General features: G+C 43.5%; 2 protein-coding genes across 2 annotated transcripts in view; one reads left to right on the plus strand and one right to left on the minus strand.

The window, feature by feature from the left end:
• Positions 1 to 4,373: 4,373 nt before the first annotated feature.
• Positions 4,374 to 7,789, minus strand: LOC144130461 (cholinesterase-like). The gene is made up of 2 exons (XM_077664382.1): positions 6,311 to 7,789; positions 4,374 to 4,531 (listed from the first exon to the last, which is right to left on the minus strand). Exons 1-2 carry the CDS (start codon positions 7,787 to 7,789, stop codon positions 4,382 to 4,384), a joined length of 1,629 nt encoding a protein of 542 aa, XP_077520508.1. The 3' UTR covers positions 4,374 to 4,381.
• A 9,410-nt stretch (positions 7,790 to 17,199) lies between these two features.
• Positions 17,200 to 24,364, plus strand: part of Ids (iduronate 2-sulfatase) — a 17,310-nt gene continuing 10,145 nt past the window's right edge. The window contains exons 1-5 of the mRNA XM_077662330.1: positions 17,200 to 17,283; positions 18,661 to 18,804; positions 22,666 to 22,805; positions 23,040 to 23,220; positions 23,786 to 23,874. Of these exons, the coding sequence (XP_077518456.1) occupies positions 18,717 to 18,804; positions 22,666 to 22,805; positions 23,040 to 23,220; positions 23,786 to 23,874 (498 nt within the window). The 5' untranslated portion in view covers positions 17,200 to 17,283; positions 18,661 to 18,716. The remainder of the gene's footprint in view (positions 17,284 to 18,660; positions 18,805 to 22,665; positions 22,806 to 23,039; positions 23,221 to 23,785; positions 23,875 to 24,364) is intronic.

Raw genomic sequence — 24,364 nt, forward strand, 5'->3', positions numbered from 1 at the left:
GCGTCGACCACCTCACCCGGTATGCCGAGACAGCTGCCCTTTCTGCTCCTACTGCCCGCGAAGATGCAATGTTCCTGCTGCATCATTTTGCTATTCGCCACGGCGCGCCGCGCGAGATCCTAAGTGACACACCGCGTCTTCCTTTCCCACGTCATTGAAGCTCTGCTTACCGAATGTCGCATCGTACATCAGACCACCACTGCCTACCATCCCAAAACTAACGGGCTAACCGAGCGCTTCTATCGTACTCTCGGAGACATGCTCACGATGTACGTCGCAGCGGATCAGACCAACTGGGATGCTGTCCTTCCTTTCGTGACGTACGCGTACAACACCGCCACGCAGTCAACCACCGGTTTTACCCCTTTATTCCTTCTGTATGGGCGTGAGCCGTCGTCCACGATGGATACTATCTTGCCATATAGTCCTGACGCCTCCGAGTGAGCGCCCCTCTCCGAAGTCGCAAAGCATGCGGAGGAATGCCGCCAGTTGGCGCGCTCTTTTACCTCGGCATCCCAAGGCTGCCAAAAGCATCGTCACGATAACGATAACAGGCAACAGGTTTTTCTGATGGGATCCCTAGTTTGGCTCTGGGTTCCAGGCACACCACCAGGATTGTTGTCAAAATTCCGTACAGAACACCACGACCCTTATCGCGTCGTCCAGCAAACGTCGTCTGTGGATTACATCGTGGAGCCGCTCAACCCCTCTTCGGACTTGCGCCATTGCGGCCGAGAAACCGTCACGTCAGCCGCCTAAGACCTACTACGACCCGCTCCTCTTGTCCTCGCCGTAGGTCGCCAGGGTGGCTCCTGTTCGTTGCCGGGCCAGTTGTAGCGAACCATGACGGCCGCGCCTGATGCCGCATAGGCAGATCACTGACCAGGCGGCGATGAAGACGAGGCGCCGATGAAGACGAGGCGCCAATGAAAGACGAAGCGTCGTCGCGTTGCACGACATCGCTTGGTTTTTGGACTGGCCATCGGCGCTGCCAGCCGTACTGCTCGCCGTTTTGTGTCGCCCGCCGTGAACTCTTTCCCCAGACCTATTTGTGTACAAACCCCCTTTCACTATAAATTGGCGATTCGAATACGTAGAATAATCTTTTTAGGAACATACTGTCAGCCGCGATGGACGTCAGTTAGTTGTGAAATCACAGTTTTAGTAGGTAATAACTAAGATTTACTAATTCACCTTGATGCATTTAATGCACAGTGTTGCTCTGGTGCGAAAACCCGAAAAAAAAAAATATATATATATATATATATATATATATATATATATATATATATATATATATATATATATATATATATATATATATATATATATATATATATATATATATATATATATATATATATATATATATATATTTTCGTGGCGCATCACGCGCTTTCAATTAGCGCCATTTACATAAATTTGAAGGAGCCTGTCACTGAACAACTGAAGAAGAGAGAGCTGCATTAATTCATTTCATGCTCTAGAGCAGGTCACTTTTTGGCCTCCGAGAGTCCGCGAGCACCCACTACGCAAGGTTTGATTTTTTTGTCTACTAGCCAAAACTTTGCGCGCTTTTTCAACTAATGACTTTGTGCAACACACCATTTATGACGCAGGCAACATTTCGAGTGAAGTAGAACTGAGACAAAGTTTACAGTCCCGTCTCGAATGGCGCGTAAACAATGATGTTGCTCAGGAGCAACAGTGGATAGTTGTCGGTACTATTTTAGAACGGGTACGCCAAAAGCAAGGAGCTCTCACATGTAATTTTCTGCTTACATAATGCAGGACCGCAGTCGATTTACTGGTTTTTGCGTTTATAAGAAGTGACAGAATGCGTCTCTCTAGAGATAGTACGGTGCAGTTTAACACGAGGCGTGTTCGGTTGCGGCACGTGAGGGGCCTTTATAGGGATTCCTTAAAGAAGTTTCTGACACTTTCAGTTTCCTCTGTGTGCTTTTCTTTAGCTTACCTGCATAGCCTTTCCAGGGTGGGAGATGGCTCAGGCACTTGCAGAGGATTTGTTTCCTGTACCGTTGTATCGGCAACCTTTTCTGGAGTTCCTTGACACCAGTTAAAACGTATTAGGCGAATGTGCATTTCTTCTGCCGCAGAACATTCTTCTTTAAACTGCACACATCCGCGCTGCCTGTGAAGGCATGGCTTCATGCTAAGGAGATGTTCTTGCCGTGGACGCTGAATTGTCACCTGTCCAATGCGCCAGAGAGCACTGACATTTTTTTCATTCTGTGCAATTATGTTATGTTGTTCTGGGCCACATTACAGCGAACACTTAAGAAGGGCATTGATATCGCACCCTCCATTACCCGTTTTTTTCTGCGGAGAAAAACAGAGCTGTGCCATATGATCTAGTTATATTGATGGGACTATTTAGTCTCTGGAAGAGCCGGATATTGGACCGCCACACCGAATCATCGCGGTCATCGAAATCTTTGTTCCGTGAGAAACGTGCTGTGATGCGGGGAGTATATGCTGCCCTGGAAGAGCTGGTTAGCTGGCTCCCCTGTCTGGATGCATGTGTGTGCCTCCGAGACTTTTGATGTCTGGGAAGGTGGGAACGTAGAGGGGTATGGTGGGCTCGTATTATAGAGCCTGGTGTTTTCTGGCATTAGCTTGTTCAGATTTTCTTTCTCGACACTAATATTGCTATTATCATGCACGAAAGGAAAAAAAAACTGCGGCGGTAGATTGTTCTCGTGCTGCGGCCTTTGAAGCCGATCTGTTCGCGGCGCCGGGGGTTCAGCTCCCAGTCGTGGATTATGATGCGATTTCTTTTTCTGTCTTTATTTTTCTAGGCGTACATGCACCGGAAATAGATTATTTTGCTAGGCTCTCAACCACCGGATCAGTTCCTTCTTCCTGGTAAGCTTTCGGGCATCAAATGATTAAGTCTAGTGGTTAGTGCCAACTGCCAATTCGTAGCCACAAACAAGCTCAGTTTCGATTTCCTGCGGGAGAAAGCACCAGTTTTCTTCGCTCTGCATATCTTTAGAGAATTGTCTGTTCTTCTCTACAGAAACTAATATGTCATCGTCTGTCCATGGCTTAGAATCTCCACTGGCACTAACTGCCAGATTGAGCTAATTCAAAATTTAAGGACTTATTTTTCCTTTGTTATCTCATAATAAAGATTTTTTTTATTTAACTGATATACACCAAAATTGACGGCTTATCCTTGAACAGTTTTTTTCCCATTACTAACTCCGCATTTTTCGCTAACCTGACGCTTCGGGTCGGTTGGTGTGACATAGCGAAATGATGCAGACTGCATCTTGTTCCCCCCGCGCTGTATCTTTCCCTGTTTTTACGAATTTTTGAAAGCATTCGCTGTAACACCCGGTATACGGGTAACGCTGGCTGACGCGACGAAGAGCCTGAAGTCTGTTATTGACACTGAGAACCATTATAACAGTCGGTGGGCAAAGCTTGCAATTCCGTTAGTCAGCTTCGCTACCCCTGCGTTTAAAATCTTTCTCATTAAAATCTCTATTCTTCATCAGAGATGGAAAGACGCGGCACAAGCGCATAGACGTGTAATAGATTTTCTGCGTGCTTACGTCTTAGTTGAAAATCACTAAAAACGAAGCGGGAACAGTATCGTCGGCGCCTTCGTGTCCGTAGTTGCTGAGCATATGCCAGGTGTTTCAGGCAAAACTTTAAGTATTTCTTAAAAATAGGTTTTTGTGGTAAAAATATGGCTTTTTCAGCATAGTATTACAAGTATTGGCGGACACCAGAAAACCTGTGAATCATCTTAAGTAGCAAGCTGGTTAACTAATTTTTAATAATTATCTCTTTAACAATTAGAGTTAGGCACCTAGATGCAATTAGAGATCTTTAGCCGGTCGGTAGTAATAGCCAAATCAGTTTTGCCAATTTTGAAAACTATAATATCCTTGGCGCTGTGAATATACAAATTTGGGCTTGTTGACTAGTTACGTGCACTGGAAAGGTGTCTTTGCCCTCGTGCTTTTCAAAAGCGCATGTATTTTGGCATGATGTTGCCCGAATTTGTTTGTCGACAGCGCTGAGGATAACCGCGCTCCTTAAATTCTAAAAGCTGACATGGTTTTAACTAACAACCGGCTACAAATCTCTAATTGCAACAAGCTGCCTGTGACAGTTAAAATATCGATTATAAGAAATCAGTTAACCAGCTTCCTACTTAAGAGGATTCAGCTGTTTTCCGGTGTCCGCCAACACTGGTAATACTGTTCCGCAGAAGCAATATTTTTACCTAAAAAAGCCTATTTTTTTAATTTATTTAGTCCTCCCTGAAACACCTGGTATATGGGGTATGCGAGATCCATCTGAAGCATTTTTATTTTTTTTCCTCAAAGCGACTGGGTTCGTAGCATCATTCAAGCATTGAAATCAAATGTTTTCTCCAGAAGTCACAGTTCTTGTGACCAATATTTCGATGCAAAGAATAATTGCCTGGTTGTAGCCATAGCGCAACGGGGTCCCTGCTCTTGTAGACTGGCCAATCAACTCCATCGATGACCGGCTTTCTGGAAGCAAAACATTTAGGACACGGTTTCATATGTCATTAAAGATAACTTAAACGACAAGAAGGAAGTAAAAACACGATTATGACAATTAATGAAACTGCGAACCCATGCTGCATAACTCTAGTCATGGAATTCTTTAATCCTGCATCATGTCTGGATTACTCTTCTGGTTGTTGCTAAGGGTACAGGCAAGGCCACTTCTCACTAAGCTTCTCATATATGAGTGACACACCTTCATATTCTGCTGTTTGCGAATGGATCACCTGTAATTTTCTCGCTTCTTTTCTGTATACCCGCCGTATTGGCTCAATGTCAAAAAGACTTTGATGGAGGCGAAATGCAAAACACACGTACCCCGAAGTTTTATCGGTGTTAACGGGACATGCTCCAGAGCAAAACTGTTTTCTTAACATTTGTGCTAGGCGGCTAAATATTTCAGATTAGAAAGGCTTTCTCAAGTTTTTTTTTATAATCAGTTAGTTATCGCCTGTCCTGCTTGGTCATTCTGGAAAGTCTTGCATTTGAAATATACCCTGATGTTTTTGCATGCCTATTTGTCGTAACTATATACAGACGAGAGCATTGAGAATTGTTTCATTTTACTCACTACGGTTCTTTTTATGCAGTGAGAAAAGGTGCGCATTGTGTAAAAGATCTGATTTTAAAAAATGACTACTGTTTAGGATGTCGTCTCTTTATGATGAGACTACAATCTTTTAACAAGCGTTAATCCCAGCCGCAACTATCAATTTAAACCAAAACAATAATGCTGCCCTCTGCGTATAGTACAGCGTATTCGTACCAAAGTTTATTGTGATGCGACGAGAGTATGGACAATATTGGGATGCACAAACACAGAGGCCGCATGAAAATGATAAACCGAGACATATGCGCATCAAGCGACTTAAAGAGTCAGTGGCGATGCTGCTACTTCTTTTCTCAATACTAAACAGCCGGATGATGCGTCTGAAACAAAAGGCGTCCTCTTCCTGCCTTCAGCACTGCAATGGCGGGAAACGCCACCGTTCAATTTTGTTGCCGTCGTGAAAATAGCTAAATTGTGCTCATTTTATGTCAATTGTCGTGCTTACACCACAGGTTTTAGTAATTTCGCGTCTACATTCAGCGCTGCTATAGTTAAACATGAAAGCTGTAGGCAGATTATAAAACAGGCAAGAACCAAGAACGCGATTTTATTCTTGACTCTTCAGGTGCGCCGTGTCTGCAAGTCCGGACTAGTGCTTCGATACTTCAAAGCCCATTATCAGTTAGCGCCTTTCTCTATCACTTGAATCTTCTGAGCCCGCGTAGAAAAACTACTTTTCCACATTATGACCTACTCGATAATCCGACTGCAGTGAAGGATCCTTTGTCACGAAATCTTTACTATTAAAAACGTTAACCGCGGCTGACATCAATCACTCTGTTTCGGCAGCCTTAACAGTCCATGAGTGCTCTAAAACAAAAGCATTTCAAAAACTTGTGGGAGCGAACACTGCTGGATGAACTCTCAAATGGTCGTTATAAGAATAGCGCTGATATTGCAAGGAAGTGAGAACCTAAGCCTTAGAGTCTTATGTATAGTGCCGGCCTACGTTAAATATCGTAACGTATAAGTATCCACGAGCAATGGTCTCGAGTTTTTACTACTTAAATAGGAATATTTGGCGCTGCGTTTTTGAAAAGTGTCATTACGCACATTTCTTTCCTGTACACAAACTAACCAGCTTCCAAGGCTTTCAGACAAGAGTAGCCTCAACAAGGTTAAAAAATACTTGCCCGGTTTTGGCGAAGCTTGTGAAAGCTTTCATCATTATTTTGCTGAACTTCTTATCCTTGTTGGTGAAGCGTTCCGGATTTAACATTGGAATTCCAAAGTAGAAGACAATTTCGGCCGTGTGCGGCACCCCACTCCACTTCGGAAACGGAGACTTATCCGACCTGTGAGCGAATACTGAAAAATAGACCGAGTTACCCCGCTTGGAGTAGTCTTCTGCGAAAAACTTGCTGGGGCAGATGAACTGGGCGTCTCCTACAAATTCAGTGTGCAATTCTCTTAATTGTCGCTTATCGGCTTTTGTGGTATCGTTCACGTACCTTTGCAGTGTCGGCGCGAGCTTATCCGGAAGCCATGCAAGCGCTACAGAGCGCAGAACGTTTCGCAGTTCGTCTTCGCTAATGCCATCAAGGTCCTCAGTCTGAATGCGGCTGTCAGGAAAGCACATAATAATGAAGTTACCCTCATTGGCAGTGACTCCAAGCATGACGTCCACATTTGAGAACTCGCCCTTTTTTATTGCCACTGTGGGACGCTTGGGCATGAAAGCATTTGGATAAGAAGGGATGAAGCTGACAGATTTGTGCGCCGAGACATTATAAGTGGCCTCGCAAAGTTCATCAGCCGGCTTCGAACGGAGACACTTAAGCACTTCCTTGGGGTGGGAGGAGAGGTTTTTGTGAGCAGAAGCGCAACCGACAAGCCCGGCAACTTTGTTGCCCTTGGTCAAGCTGCCAGAGGTTGAATCTAGGAGGCCATCAGTGTCGTAAGCTCCACTCGTTAGAACTGCCCTGCGAAATAAGCCCCTGCTCAGGGGAGACAGAATATGGGCGCTAACGCTGAACGATCCGGCACTCTCACCGAACAATGTAACTGCAGAAGGGTCACCACCAAACGATTTAATGTTGTCCTGAACCCATCGTAGAGCCAAGTTCTGGTCCATGAGCCCCATGTTTCCTTGTACTTCCGTTACAGCGGAGTTAAGGAAACCGAAGATATTGAGGCGGTAATTGAAGGTGACCACAACGACGTCGTACAGTGCAGCTAGCGCAGAGCCGTCGTACCAGTGCTGGTAAGCCGAGCCGAGAGAGAAGCCGCCCCCGTATATCCACACCAAAACTGCCCTCAGTGGCTGCGATCTGGCTGGCGTCCACACGTTGATGTAGAGGCAGTCTTCGGACAGGTTGACATAAGGTGCAAAATCTCCGTGGAAGACCTTTTGAGTACAAGCAGTTTTGGGTTCGGTGGCGTTGTAGATGCCGGTCCATGGATCGGCTGGAACAGGATCCTTAAATCGAAGATTGCCGACAGGAGGGCGAGCGAATGGTATGCCTTGGTAAATCTCGATCGTCTTCCCCAGCACTTGTTTAGTGCAGCCTTGGACATCTCCGTTTTTGATCGAAAGTTTTGGTGGGTCACCAGCGTGCATTATTGTTGCAAAGAAGGAGGCGACAAAACACTTCAACAAGCGGCGCATCCTTGTGTAAAGTGCCAGCTGTGGAAAAGAAGACATATCGAATGAGGGTAAGTAGGGGTGAGAGAAAATTCAATGCGGCGCAAAGCACACCATTTGGTTATTCCTTCTCTTCTTACCTTTCAACATGAAAACTGGTTAGGTCGACAACTTAGCGACATGTGGAATCTTTATGTTGGCTCCAAGTAAACAAAATGCCTTACAGTTCTTTCGTGCTTTTCTAGACAGTAGACAAACTCCTCCATGTCACCATTATTGGAATTGATGATGATACACAAATAGAGAAACTTTTCTGAAAGATAAATTTGCTGCAATGCCTAATTTACCAGAATATGTCGGCTCCAAGTAAACAAACTCCCTTAGTGCTCTTTCGTGCGCTACTAGACAATAGACAAACTCCTCCATGCCACCATTATTAGAAATCATGATGGTACCCACATAGAGAAATTTTCATGAAAAATGAATTTGTTGCAATGCCTAATTTTCCGGAATTTGTTAAAATTTTAAACACGATATTGTGGCTCATGTCTTGGAAAATTTATTCTTACAGTTTGTGATATACACATGGCAGAACACGACGTTCCGGAGCTCTTACAGTGCTCTAAGTAGCAATAATAAGCATTGTGCACCTGCGCTGAAACTTTCCTTTTGTTTTCTTGCTGTTTAGGTTGTCTGAAAGCCCTAGAGAAAATCAAGGAATGCAAGTTGGTAGGAGCCATGAATTGAGCCTGGGAGCAAGAAGCACTGAATGACATAAAGCAGCGCCGCTATTGAATCAATGGTCGCGGATAACGAATTTGTCTTCGATGACGCTCTAGATAAGACAGAAGGACAAAGTTTATGGATTGATCGAACACTCCAAAGTTTTTTTTTCTCGGGGTAACAATCGGCTCATGGTTGTCTTACGGCAAAAAGGGCTTCTTGTTCAGCCCTTTTGTTTCTTAGAAAGTGGTGAAAAATATGAGGACGTGTGCCGCCTTGTCTCGATCTAGCGGAAAAGTGCACGGGATAAATTCACTGCTTCTTCTTTTCTCTTCTTTTATTTCATTTTTTTTTACAAATTCTAGTCTAAGGCACAAAATCATCCAAACACTCCGGTTCTTGTCCATGAGTGCGTGTGTATCCGTGGGTATGTTGCATAAGCCGGAGGACATCATCAAGATCAATCTAGCTGGCTTCCAGAAGCGGCAAAAGCTAGTGAGGAGGTGCTTATTACGAATTCCGTTTTACGATTGAGTTGGGTCTGCATGTGTCCTCTGCGGTTGTTCCCTCTATTGGCACTTCTTTGCTTGGACGAAGCAACAGGAGTGCGCTCTCTGCCGTGCAAAATTTCCTTCAAGAAATGCAGCGACTCCCATTCTGAATTTTTCTCCTCTCTGTTCCCGCTCTCAGCCAGTGCAATACTGAAACGTTACATGCGTTGTATACGAATATGCACACAAAGCCATTGTCCTGTCTTCCATCTCCGAGTTAACAGGATCCCTGTCGTTGCGTCGTGCAATCTGTCAGCATGTATGCCATTGCTACTCTATTTCCCCTTCTAAACGCTCCTGTTTCCAGTAATTCACCGCCTGTGTCTTGGCCACTCCCCCGTAGTCGCAATATGCCATCTTTTTTTTTAGGCCAGCCAACCAACCAGAAGGCTCGTTGCGTCTCTCATAGTTCTACATTGTCTTTTATACCATGACTTAGCACAAAGGCCGTGGCCTCTCTAGAAACGTCCTGAAGTATCTGTCCAAAGCCATCGTCGACCTCCAGGTGCACATGGACCTTGCCTTGGGGATGCACCGCAACCTCACGAAATTAAATGAATTGGCCCTCACCAGCGTCCACGATGGCGAGTTCAACGTTGAGATGGCATCCGCATTGAACTACGACCGCAAGGTCAGTTTTCTGATGACCCACGTTCGTCTCGCCACGCAGCTTTCTCATCAGCTGTCCTTACTACCGCCTCCCCGACTGGCCGGGGAGCGCTGGCCACATAACCTGCAGGCGCGCAAACCCAGCCCCTGGACACCTCTAGAGTTCCGCAAAGCTCTCGCTTTGTTGCTTGACCCAGGTTCAGGCACCAGCGTTCTCCGAAGGCCTCCGAACTGGGCAATATGACGGTCTTATAGAGTTAACTGTGCATAGACACCATGAATTTCAGCAAGTAATTGACGTACCGCTCAGGCGGCGGCTTTGTGTATAGTAGTAGCAACGAGATGTGCACAGGGTCACCACCCTTCGGAAATAGTACTTTTGCCTACAGCTCGACGACGCTCTAAAACAGCAGAATATTCTGCAAGCATGGGTGCACTGACGCCGGAGACATTCCCAGGTTTGTCCTGTCAGTTTCGCAGGTGTCATCTGCCAAAGCAAATCGTGCCGGTCGCCAGAACTTCTGATAACTTACGAGAAAGAAAAGCTTGGATCCAACATTATAGTGACTCGACAGGAAATCTGCCGCGAAGGAAAGATTGAGGGCTAAGAGCCCACAAACAGACCTCTCCTCAATAGTTAGGTTGCCAGTCTCATCAATCCGTTTTCGTCACAAGAAGATGCCTCCCGCACATTGACTTGAGTTACTGACATCAAGTCAGCATTCCCAATGGATCGTCTGGCAGAGCTGAAGACCTCCCAAAAAATGCAACCGCATCAAAGCGAGGTCCGCAAGGTGTGAAAGACACGCAAGAAGCTCTCAAAAGCTGAAAGCTCCTGTCGACTACTCCTTCGGACACAACCCCAAGGATGACCATTGCTGAGTCGGTGAACCGAAATGCTTAATCTACAGATTACCTGTTTAGGTCAAACGACGACGGCTTTCCTGGTTTGACAGGAACCCATTCGCAATTTGCCAATAATCTAGAAGTGGAAGAGAACGTGCCACTCGAGAGTGCTCAGAGGCATTTAGGTGGCTAAGTACCCGACCAAAGAGCAGCTAGAGAGAGATGCCAGTAGCAGTTCTAAAGTGGCGTGCTGTTTAGACAGCGACAGCGTCAACGGTGACAACTGAGTTCATGGACGCCTGACACAGTACAGTGAAACCATCTAGAGTCAAATAGGTGCTTCTATAGTCACACTTTAGACCTCCCACGACAAGGCAGGTTCAAAGTGGTTCTGGAGCAAACGTGTCGACGGGTGTAGACGCCAACACCTCAAGAAATTTCTGCAAGAGAAGGGCAGCGAACACGTTGACCAAAAATGCCGAATCTGCAAGTCTCAAGTTTCCAACCGTAGGCCCTTTGTCTTCAAGTGGAAAAGACCGGCCGTCGTATTGTACGTTCAGAATCTCGATGAACGCAGGCCACAGCTACCTGGCTACCTGGCTTCTTGGCACAGAACAGGCATCCCCAACGCAACCGCTAACTCCGAGAGGATGAGTTTTGCGCACCCCTACTGTGGGAAGGATACCAGAGCACCCGGGACAAGAGGGTTAAACCTCCAGCGTTGATGCTCATGGACAGAGCTCATGACACAAATTTGACAGATTTAGCAATTCTACCTTGCCGCGGACAGGACGTCGAGAATTTTCTGCCGAAGCAGATGCGAAAAGTAGCAAGCAATAATGAAGCTCTGCAACTGCCAATAAACGATAATCAGCATTGTTGCCTTGGACGACTCGGAGATGACGGCGAGTAGTTGTTACCAGAGACCGCCGCTACCCAAAGAAGAGCCAAAGCGAGAACAAACTGAACAAGACATCCGAGCCTTCTGCCATGACAGCCGTTATGAAGTGGTGCCGCTGGCAGTCCTCTATACATTTCCACGATGATAGATGCTCTCTACAATTGCCTCTAGTGGACATGTTATCAGGGCAGGCATGAGTTCAAGGATGCCAGCAACATCCTCTAGGGAGATGTTCTACACCAGTGGTTGAATAGCAACGAGAATACGGGGCGACGTTTGGCATCTGTATGCATGGTGTCCCTACGACAGCTTTCGCTGTTTCTTTTTAATTACTTGATGCCTTGTTCGCAATGTTCGCAGCACACCTAAATGAATTGTGTAGATGGTCGCCGCAACACCACTGAAACTTGAACGGAATTCAGTATGTGAGAAACAACGGAATGGTCAGGCTGCGAATCCTCTCACACGCAACATACAAACTTCAACACTTCATTCATCTTCTGGAAGTTAAGGTTTATGGTCTACTCCCAAAAGCATGCAACAGACCTTCCACGACTGAACTGTCAGTCATCCGAGAGCATAGATCACCGAGAAAATGTTAGAGAACTGTTTCCACACACACCTATGGATCGTTTCGCACGCGCAACATTATACCTGTTCCTGATTTTGAAATTTTTACTTCTCGTCTTTCAAGCGTGAGATAACCGGTAATGCTGAATTCGCAGGCAGGTCATTCTGACCATGACCACAGCAGCATCCACTGCAGCACAAAGCCTTGTTCCACTGTAAGGTCAATTAACTCTCTCCTACGCCAGCTATGGCCTGCCTATCCTCACAAACTACGGCATCCATAAATCAACTCATTTCTTTTTTTTCACAATCCCACTTTCCGTTAGTAAGATAAGTACTAAGAAAACAAAATCTCACGTTCAGGTGAGGAGAAATTGGCGCTGTATTATTGGACCGCAACTTGCACCACAGCCCTCCAGCTTTGTCAGCGGCCTTTTTAAACTTTCGCTGCTTTTTATATTCGCCAATCAATTAATAGCTGTTGTCAAAAATAAGGAGGAATGAAAAAAAAGAGACAAGCGGAAGGACACCATTATTGTAGAAATTCACGCGACAGCTCACGTTTGCATTTGCGCAGCCTACCGTAAAAGCATTCGAACCTCAGTGGTGTGACGACGGCTGCGTCAACAAGCTGCCATCATTAGAGCCAGTTCAAGGTAAAAGCTTCAAACACGAGCCTCGATGCTATTAGAGGTGACACTCACTAGGGGAAAGAAGACCAAGTGGTAAACTCAGATAGGCTACTGCTACATTACGGAAAATTGGTTGCGGTGTACTAAATTTATCACCTTTTTTAACAGGTCATGGTAAGGACCAATCTTTCCGCATCAATGAAATTTGCCAAGTATTTCCGTCTATTTATTAAGGAAGGTCTTGTGAAGCACGTATACATGGAAAATAAGATCGTTTTCATTCGGATCTTCCATCTGCTCTTTTTCACAGTATCCATATTTCATGCAGTTTGCAGAATCCGTAGCTTTAAGCTAGTGGCGGATCCCCTCATTGCCATTCGCCTCCAACTTGTACGGCACAGGCGGCACAGTAAGCACGCGAAGCAAATCAAACGTGTCAACAAAATTAAGAACACACGTTTTTATTTTTTTCAGAATTTATGCCTTGTAAAAAAGTAGAATAAAATAAACAGGGTGTATATGAAAAATGCGCTTCGAAGCTTCCTGCATAAAACCACCTAGGGTACATCCTGAAAATATTCCGTGACGACGGCGATCCCCGAAACACGTACTCAGCAGATATGCGCCTCGTGGAGATCCGCCTCGCGTGCCGGGCAAACACGAAGCGGGCGCGTGACGTCGTTGTGTGGACCCCGATGGTCGAGGGGACGAGTTTGCGTGACCGTTCCGGGCTGTGTGCGGCTGCTACAACATTGGTCCGTAGCGCAACCGTCTTTTGTTGTCTGAGACCATTTGCTTATGTCATACGGAGGTGCTGGTGCTCATCGGGTGGGACTTCAGTATTCCTTCTGCTTAGTTCCAGGGCCCTATATTAGTCAATCAAATGGTTACACAAGGGCAGACAGTCTCGTATAATTATGTAATTTAATACATGTGCGAAAGAAACGATTCATTGGCTTTTCTGCGAAAAGAGTAATGTAGCCTAATCGCCAGAGTATAGAGCACTGAATTTACAAGGCATTAAGCAAAAAAATACGCATTAAGCAAACGTTCAAGCGAAGCCTTTTATCCGTGTTGACTTGTAAATATCACTCAAAGAGGCGTTATTTTTGCTCAACAGATAAGCAGAGAGTGAATAAATATGCACCACATAGACGACGGCGAATACTGTATGCAAGATTTCATTCCTACGGCTTGCTTGTCCTCTTCTTGACTGCCATAACTAAACCGCAGAAAACTTACTTGCAGCCGTAGTAGGAATTGGCACATTACGACGTAGTTGCTGGTCATCCTACGTGTATGCGCGCTATAAGCAGAAGAGACAGACCAGACGGTTTATTTATTTTTTTTAATTGTTTAAAACATACTGCAGCCATTGAAGATCAAGCAGGGAGGGCAATACAGTTCACAAGAAAATGCATTTCAGCGCCACCACTGGCAAGCAATCACCAAAATATAAAACGAACAGGGTGCAGTGCAAACATATGATATACAGCGGAAAGGGGAGAAAAGTGATTCAGACACCGGACAAAACATTTTATGCAAACCACACATCGCTAGGAACGCACGGGGACGCGGTGAACAAATCAACTTAAGGAAATCTAGCCAATTATTCCTAATGATAAGCCTGAAGCCAAGTCCGACAAACGAACGCTCGTGATGTTGGAGGAAGGGGCCATGTTGGCGTGCTGCGTCGCATCGCCTTCACCTTGAGGCGAAGGCGAGGCATTGGGCGAGGATAGCAGGTGCGTGTCTCGTCAGTACTTCCTCGGAGCTGACGGCTCGCAGTCCGCGTTCCGGTGACGCAGAACTGGTCGCAGCAGGTCACCGCGTCAGAGTTCCAGGGGCGTTCACGCTGGGCCCTTGTTCCGTGTAATGGGGAAAGAGTGGATTGCTGGATCAGACCGGAAACCGGTGGGGTCCGCGCCTGGTCGATGGGCTATCGGAGGGACGAAGAGAACGTGGCGGCTATCTGGCACAAGCAGGAAAATTCTGTCCCTAGGTCCGATGATAATACACGATTCCACTGATAAGATGTTTACAATATAAGACCGTGAGATATCCAGAGTAGCAGAAAACAAATATCCTGGGGTATGGCTAAACGAAGGATAGATATAGATAGAAAAGCACGAACAGACTGTCAGGGCAAAAAGGCGAAGAGATGCCGGGATAATGAAAAATAGGGGTTTATAGGGGTACAATAACAATGAAGTACGGAGAGGTATTTAAAAAGGATTAGTGGTGTCATAACTTCCTTCCGGAAATGCTGTTTGTGCCTGATGGCAGAAGTTCAGTCGGGGTAAGAAATAGTCACGAAAATCAGCCGGGCCTGTTGGTGCATGATTTTTAGCGAAACAGCGCGCTGTTTTCTCAAGAATCGAAAATAAATAAGGGAACTGTTGGAAGATTCGCCCTAGGCGCCCAAAACAAAAGCCGAAATGAGGCAATACAGGGGGATATGAGCTGAGCATCATTTCGTTTGAAGCATTGAAAGCTCGAATTGAAATATTATATGAAGAACGCCTCAGGAAATTGGACGATAACAGGTGACCAGCTAAGGTGAAATACTTATACAAGAAAGGGGGTTGACTCACAATGGCGGAAAAGAACTAGGAAACTAACCAATAAAAATACAGGACACAAGGAGGAAGAATTAAGCAGCTTTACACTATAGGTAAAAAATGGAGAAGGTAAAAGCTGGATTAACTCAATGGAAGAGAAGCAGAGTGTAGAACTATATTTTAGCTGGAAAAAGAGATCAAGAAGGAATTCGTTTTCTGATAACTCAAGAGGTAGTGCCATACTCTTTGCAGCTTGATTGGGCACCTTAGAACGTGCAGCTACAAAAAGAAATTTAACGAAGAAGATGACACATGTGCAGTGTGGGGTAAGTCTGTTGAAGCCAAGCGTGGTGGCAACTGACCACCCCGTTTCAAAGAAGACACTTCTATCTTTCAACCTTCCATTCAAAAATTTATCGGTCATAAAATTCGCTCATTGGCTGTCGGGAAGTGTCATTACGACAGCGGATAACTCCCATTTATTGAGGGGAAGTGACGCCAACAGACCAGGTAGTCCCCGTTCGCTAGATGTGACGTCACCAGAGCGGAGGTGCCGTAACTTCCGGTAAAGGAATCGACAGCTTGTAATGGTTCCTCATTACCATCAAAAATACTAATTAGGTGTAACGGTGACTTTTTTTAACCGCGTTCGAAATGTATTTTAGCACAAGGAAACTATTTTGTTTTCTATGTCTAAATTTTATTTTAAAATCATTAAGAAGTTATAAGGTGAAACATGTGGACTTCATTTGTTACGAACTCTTTAGACGTCCATACCTGAAAAGTTTATATGTCGTCATGTGCGTATGTTCATTGCTACAAGTACCACTTTATGTTAAGAAAGTTCGACGGGTCCTGCACCAAAGGCATAAGGCAATTCACGTGAGTGATCACGGCGAGATAAGCTGATACATGGTGTTCGCAGTGAAGGGAAGATATTTCCTCCAATTTTCAGAACACGTTTCACCGTGTAAATCTGGTAATCTTTATCCTTCCGCAGAAAATTGCACGTGTACGACACAAGTAAGAGAGGGGCGTTAAGTGCTGTCTGTTCACTGCAGCTATCATCGGCAGGCACAAATCTCTTCCATTTAAGCCGACAAGAGAATGTGGTTCAATGAACAAGCTTCCAGACTCAAGTAACCGTTCGGCCATTGAGGGCCGCTGTAATTGAATTCGCTTTCGTTTTCGGGACTTGTGCTAGGGCTGTACTGCCATCAAAGTGAAATATGATCAGATTTCCAACAAGATCACAAAAGTAATTGCATGAGAAAAAAACTTGGGCATTTGCCCTGTCCTCGTCTTTGGTGAACTCAGCCGATTTGCGAAATTTCCTCAGAATGAATGGATGTCGAAACCTAATTTCAAGCCTGGTACATGATAGAAGACTGCAACGAGTTGGATAAGACAATACACTTCAGTTGCCACGACAATGCAATGAGAAGATAGGTGTCGGTTTTGAGGCACGAAGAAATCAGCCACCGGTCTTCACAATGCTTATGCAACTGCAGAAATGCGCTGGTCCTTATTGTTTGAGAAGAAATGATGCGTGGATGACGCAAGATATATAAGAGGCATATAAACGTTGGCTGTCGCTCACGGCTGACGCGATCGAGCCCGAATAAGTACTGATTAGGTCACACAGAGAGAAAGCTGCGGAAGATTTCTGAGCAGAGCATTATCTGCTACAGGTGAAGCCTTCTGGATTGCGCTGACGCCCCTCTGCGCATCCAATGCTGTAACAGCACATGCGCGCTGATATGAGGTAAAACTAATTCAACGCTCTACATCAGCTGCAGCATGAAGTAAGCATGAATAATAATAAAAACTTTCTCTCTCATTGAGAAACCCATTCACGTCTATACGCCATTTTCTACATTCGAGGTCCATCAGTGTTCTCTTATTATATTTGTTTCGGGTTCGCAAGGCCCGTTCCAATATAAGGGTTCACTCGGGACAGCAGTTGTTATCTGTTATCTGTTTTCTGGCGATATTGAAAATCAAAGTGGCTTCCTGCTCGTGTTGGTACTCCTTTTATCAGTTCTTATCCAGGCCGTGGAGCTCGAGTCAGTTGGGCCCGGAGAAACGACATTGGCAGCCGCTCCGTTCGCGCTTCTCTCGGCTGGTGAGTTCAGTGAAATATATTTTTCCTGGGGTGAGCTACGTGTAGTGTGTAAATGGAAACATCTGCGGTTCATGCAGTATATTCGCCGCTTTTGCATATAGTTCTCACACTACGCAGGTATCGTGCAGCCATAAACGTTTCAAACTAAACCGGACAAAGCAACCATTTTTGAACTGTCAGTCATAGAAATGCGAACTATGGGGTTTGAAGTCGTGGATCGAACCTGTGACCTTGGAATCAGCAGCCAGACGCCAAAGCGCACCTTTTAAGGCACATCACAGAAACATAAACTTCTTTATTTTTTTTCATGGCCACAGTTTCGGACTCGCTGGCTCCAAATTTATGACAGGCAGAAGAAAGGCGATATTGCACCTTGACCGGTAGCAGTAACGGCATGCATGGATCATGAGCGGAACTCACTGTTCTGTCATGTAAGCACTGAAGCCAATAACGGTGTCACCTCTTCATATGAGTCATGCGATACACTATATAGTAAGGAATATGCGCATGAACTTAACTCTTCCTATTCTCTGCTCAAACCCCGTGGCTGCTCAGCGGTCATGTAATTTTGCGGCTGATCGAGAGCTGTCGTCTCCAGAGCCGCCGCTGCACGTTAAGAACCCCAATGCTGCTAAAATAAATCCGGATGCTTTCAATGTGGCGCCCATCAGATCTCGCCGTATTGCTCTGCGGAGAGAAAATTCCTATTTTATACTTTTGTTTTCGCACAGGCGCCCTTAAACAATTTCATTTAATTCCTTTGAGTCCGCTTTGTCGACTCTTTCTTGATATAGAACAGCAGCAGATATTATTTTTTTCTGTCAGTCTTGCTTTTCATAGAACAATTTTAATGAGTGAATCAAAACAGCAAGTACATATATTAAGAGCGATATTAGCTACCACTTTTATGAACATAGAAGGTGTGACAATAATGTTTATGGAATATTTAAATTTAATGCTGCAGTCATTACGCGCAATAGAGAAAGCAAGAAACAAGGCCATAATTTTTTTCCTTTTATTTAGTACGGGGTACGTTATAACATGAAAATAATGATCTTTTTCCGCCTATACGGAGAACTGAAAGGATCACCTTGGATTTACATCGTCACGTCTAGTTGTGAAACGTGACGTCATAATGCACTCCGGTTTTCAAAATTATGCGGCCATTTTTCTAAATTTACTGGCATCAGTGTATGCAAAGTAAGAAATGCTTCCAATATAATTATTGTGCCAAACGTCTAGAACCCACAACAATGTATTCTTGAGAGCTTGAGAGGCCAACCAAGAATCATCACTTTTGGTCGTAGTATTGCAATTAGGAGTGTTTTTGGTCAATGCTCCGTTTCTGTATAAAAAACTAATATATTTTAATTTCAGGTCTGCTCTTCCTTACTGCTGAAGACGAGAAAGGCGTCTGGAGAAGTGCTGCTGCTATGAACTCAGCACGTTTAGTGATTCTGTGTGCGGTCCTCTCATTGCCGAAATTTTCTGCGTCGGTCACTGCGTCATCAAACTCTAAACGTAAGCGATTTTGCACGAATATGATAGTTGTATAGCATGCGAGATTGGGGCAAAACGGAACGCAAATTTGGAAATATATATATATATATATATATATATATATATATATATATATATATATATATATATATATATATATATATATATATATATATATATATATATATATATATATATATATATACGCAGACAAGTTAAAGGAAATGAGGGGCCCGTTTGACAAATTTATGAAGGGAGCCAACAGTCACCGAAACCAAGGTGCATAGGGGAACGTTAATTTTTTTTTTAATGTGTTATGCTTATCAGTGGGATAATAATACTTAGATTAATAAATCGCTTAAAGAAAATTACTTATAAAGCAGCAGAAAAAACAACCATGCCGCCGGTGGGATCCGAACCCACGACCTCCGAATATCGCGTCCGGTGCTCTTACCAACTGAGCTACGGCGACGGCTGTCCAATCTGCTGCTCTCGTGGGAATTTATGTTTACTGGGTGTAAGCGAGCCTTGAGAGTGTTCACCAGCGCCACCCTCGACCATATATATATATATATATATATATATATATATATATATATATATATACATCGAAATATACGCTTCATTTAAGGAAACATTTTTATTTGACTCGACGTTTCGATCGGAGGACCGATCGAAATGAAGCGTATACTTCGATGTATATTATTTTAAGCAGTCAAGTACCTCACGTTTTCACAGCTATATATATATATATATATATATATATATATATATATATATATATATATATATATATATATATATATATATATATATATATATATATATATATATATATATATATATATATATATATATATATATATATATACATATTTATTTCAATACCCTAAAGGCCCAATGCGGGCATTACATAGGGGGGGATTCATCAAGGAAAACTTAAATATACAACACAAAACATAAACGGCTGAACACAGAAATAAACAAGTTAAGAAGTAGGGTACAAGATAATAGGAAAAAGTGGCTATGAACAGATGCTTGGAAAAATGCACATGTAACAAATCCCACAAATCAAAATAACAAAAATTACACCTTCAGAAGTTACAAAGGATGGCATCTAACATTTCGAGGAACGTTTGGGCCGACACGCACACACTGAAGCAAACAAAACGCACAAAACTAGAAACGCACATCATTCTACATTGGAATTTTCTAAGTATGACCAAAGAGCCGTTTGAAATGACGATGTTCCAGTGATATTCGCAATGCTAGACGGAAGCGAATTCCACTCTTCAATAGCCAGGACCAAAGGTGAGTACTTGTATCGTTCTGTCCGGGCGAAAATGGGTTTAGTCTTCTTGATATGGTCTACACGAGCCGATGTGTGCGGTGCCGGGAGAAGATGTGAACTTGAAAATGGTGTGTTGCTGTGGTAAAGAGTGTGGAAAAAAGATAAGCGGCTGAATTTTCTGCGCATGACCAGAGGCGGGAGATGGAGCGATGTTTTCAGTGCTGTTACACTTTGGTATCTAGAGTAACGGGAAAGGATGAATCGAGCAGCCTTATTTTGTATGGATTCCAACATGTTAATAAGATAGGTATGATGAGGGTTCCAGATCACTGACGCGTATTCGATCGCAGGCCTGATTAGCATGTTGAATGCATTCAGTTTTGTGTCCTGGTTGCCTAGGTGTAGTCGGCGTTTAAGAAGACCAAGTTTTTTTTAAGGCTTTGGCAGTGATCAGTTCAATATGAGTGTTCCAGGATATAAATATATATATATATATATATATATATATATATATATATATATATATATATATATATATATATATATATATATATATATATATATATATATATATATATATATATATATATATATATATATATATATATATATATTATATATATATATATATATATATATATATATATATATATATATATATATATATATATATTTATATATATATATATATATATATATATATATAATATATATATATATATAAAATGCTGCCGAATTATTCCCTGCCATCCTGTAATCACGCTGTTCACAGGCACATGCCATTCTATAAAAGCAAGTGCGGTAGAGGAAACCTTGCTCTCTTTTGACTCCCATATAGGCGTATTTGTGTTTAGAGTGTACATTGTAGGTTTGCTTCTCAGTGTACCCTTGCACGCGTACAGTGTGCGCCGAATGCGACGGCCCTATAATGCGGAAAGAAAATTTGTTATTGTTTCCAGTGTAAACGAGTAATATTTGCGGTTCCGTGCTTCACATGACCTTAGTCTGGAGCAATGACGGACTTTGTTGGCTTGGATACGCACGTTTTTTTCCGCGTCCCGCTAGGTTGTGCCAGAAGGTGGGACAAGCACATAACAGTATTGCGATTAGCCTTGGCAGTGGCGTAGGGGTGTTAGAGATACACATGTGCTACTTACTCTCTTCCAAACACAATCAACACTGATACAGCTAGGAAGCCACCGTAAAACATAAACAATGACCTCGTCTGTAACCTTGCGCAATGTTTAATTATTTCGTGCCTATTGAAACTTTCCTTGGAAGCAGTCGTATTTTGTGACGTTTTGCAGCATACAACATCATAACTACCACTCCAAATGCTAAAACGCGCCACTCCAGTACTGTTCCCATTTTCCATGTGCAAAATTTGCCCCATTTCAACGCTTTTAATCAATCGATGCCAAAACATTCAAGCTGTTCGCTTATCACTTTGCACATTAATTATTCAATCTAAACATCAGCGGTTGTGAAAAGACCGTCCATTATGTTTTCTTCTCACAAAAAAAAACAAGCGTCAGCGTGGTAGATCTCGCTGAACTGATTTCAGACTTATTTGCTGCAATGAAATCGTAATACTGACCACCCACAAAGACTGCATGTACTGCTCCTTTACATGAACGTAATTTTTAACGCGATAGTCTGAAGGGTCCCGTAAAGCGGATAACCCAGCGCCGTCTTCATCGGCGGTGTCGTGAGCGAAAAATCCTCAGGTAAGCAACCGAGATGGGGCACCTAGTGGCAAGCGAGTCACTTAGGTCACATAGCCTGCTGACGTCACAGAAAGCTACCCATCGGATGGTGAGTAAACTGCCCACCTAAGCAGATGAAAGTTAAATTTATGTTTGGTAGCGAGAGGTTGCTCACGAAGAGCAACCTCAGTCTCTTAAGCCTTACATCTGTCAGCAACTGCCATCGCGGGGCAGTAGCGCATTGCTTAATCGCTGAACGGCTGCACCAGGAGTGGTATGATGACTTTCAGCGACCTATGGATGTAAAGGAGAGAATTGCCAATTCTACATATATGGGCATCCATACCCAGCAATTCTGGACAAAAGCATTTTTGAGTGGGAAACCATTCACGAACACAGTTTTTTCATGTAATGTAAGATTTCATAATAACAGTCAATATATCCGCAGATCATCTGACGGCAATCTTGAATTTTTTTTTCTATTAACATCTTTGCTATCGTCAAAAGCGTTCCCCATTGGTTTTTTTTTTATTGCAGTGTCAACTGTTCGATGCGACTGATGGCAACACTTTAAAAGAAAGATTTTGCTACATAACAAAAGAATGGAGCATTACCTTCAATATTACCATAAATGTATCTCGCATTTTTGCAATTTTCTATATTTTTCTCTGAAATTGCTGGACATGCATTCATTAGCGATATCGCGTCATACCCAAAGGCGGAGCTTAAATTTCCCCTATAATTTTTCTTCCTAATTTTATTTTTATGCTTTGGTGCTAGAATACCACGTTTATATCTTTTATGCCACTATTTTTCCGTGGCAGGAAATCATACCACCTCGATAAAGTCTATGGCTTGTATAGTAAACATTATTTTCTATTGCAGAACTCAAACCCAATGTCCTCCTGATAATCGCTGACGACTTAAGGCCAACCCTTGGTTGCTATGGGGATGACCTGGCGCAGACGCCCTCAATCGACAGCTTGGCACAAGATGGCTTGCTTTTCACAAATGCTCACGCACAGGTAAACTGGGTTTATGTCCATTTACACATGCTACATTTTTGATGACATTATATTGCCCCATGTATTTTATTATCCATGTCTTTTTCACGCAAGTGCATATCTTCAAGAATTGGTAGAACGAATATGCCGCAGTTCGCAGTAGGGCTTATTGGTTATGAGTTTTGTAATCCATAAGTACTTCGCCTTTAAATACGCCTAGACTCACGACATTTCCCGCGCATTTTACTGCCCTAGCAAGCCCTCTGCGGACCAAGCAGAACATCCTTGCTGACAAGCCGTCGGCCAGACATGCTTCGCGTCTACGACAACCACGGCCACTACTGGCGCAGGACAGTGGGCAACTTCACGACCATTCCGCAGTACTTCAAAGAAAACGGATACCACACTGTCAGTGTGGGTAAAGTTTTCCACCCAGGTGCGTCTGGCCACACTTACTCTCCAGCTGATCAGTTAGTAATGTTGCACTTAACCGCCAGCAATCATATCTTCGCAACAATATTACCTGCTATGTAGCAAGCAGCCTAGTTCACTGTTCTGGCTTGTCTAACCATATTAACCATGATTTAGGCTCTGCCAGCTTCCTGACGCATCCTTAAGATGTATACTACAAAGTGGAACTTATGTTATGTAGATTAATATCTCTATGCTTGTGAGGCGTCCACAAGTTTAACAATAAATTTGTAGCCTTGATAACGAGCATGTGAGCAGAACTGCACCCTTTTACTAAACATCAGTACTGTAGCCGTTACTTAACGTTCAACGGAAAATATAATTTAGACAATACTCTTCTTCATAATGATGCAACTAGCCGCCTTGTTTGCATCAATTCGATCGTGATGTATCCTTACCGCAGTTAGCACTTCCTTAAGCACGCTAAAGCTATATTTCCTGCCCAACTTTCAATTTGGTGTAATTATCTTACAACGCTGGTGTTTATAGCGAGTAAATAGCTAGCTTCATCGACTTGAATTTTGTCGCAGGGCCTCCAACCGGTCGGCGCCTGGACTATCCTTACAGTTGGTCCGTAAAGCCTTTTATTCCAAAGTCTCTCTTCTTCGAGAACAAAAAGGCAAGAAGATAGCTATCATATATTTGTTTCGTTACACCAAGAGCCCGTGATAACGTCGACATATTTTCACACGCATGCACTCACGCACGCACACACCGAATCTGCCATGTTAGATGAATAAAAGAAAAACCGACTCATGGCGAAATCAATAAGCTTTTAAAGTAGGAGTGTCTAAACCATAACACTTGGGGTTGTCGTAAGCCTCAGACAAAGAGCCTTCAAGTGCACGTTAAAATCGTCGAAGCTTGTTTTTAGAGATTTAAGTTCCTTTTCAACGTGAGAAATAACTGCGTCAACGCACAAATAATTAAATCAAAAGGTGAAGTGTTGGCTCTTGGCTGGAGATTGTATTTTATTTTTCTGCTGCCGAATCTGTCATACGGCTCATGCTGCCCCTATATGAACATGAAAGGAAGGTATTGGACACTTACGTCACCACTTTTGAGGATTGCCAGTGGGTTGAAAATTTTTTTACGGGGTCCTTGGACAA

This window comes from Amblyomma americanum, chromosome 4, assembly GCF_052857255.1.
Source record: "Amblyomma americanum isolate KBUSLIRL-KWMA chromosome 4, ASM5285725v1, whole genome shotgun sequence".
Taxonomy (NCBI): Eukaryota; Metazoa; Arthropoda; class Arachnida; order Ixodida; family Ixodidae; genus Amblyomma; species Amblyomma americanum.

What these genes read in the sequence shown, in the direction of transcription:
- LOC144130461 (XM_077664382.1), bottom strand. Translation starts at nt 7,789, where the DNA reads ATGCGCCGCTTGTTGAAGTGTTTTGTCGCCTCCTTCTTTGCAACAATA. An exon ending in GCTTCGCCAAAACCGGGCAA is followed by an intron (nt 4,532 to 6,310) that starts GTATTTTTTAAC and finishes GCTTCCAGAAAG; the next exon opens with CCGGTCATCGATGGAGTTGA.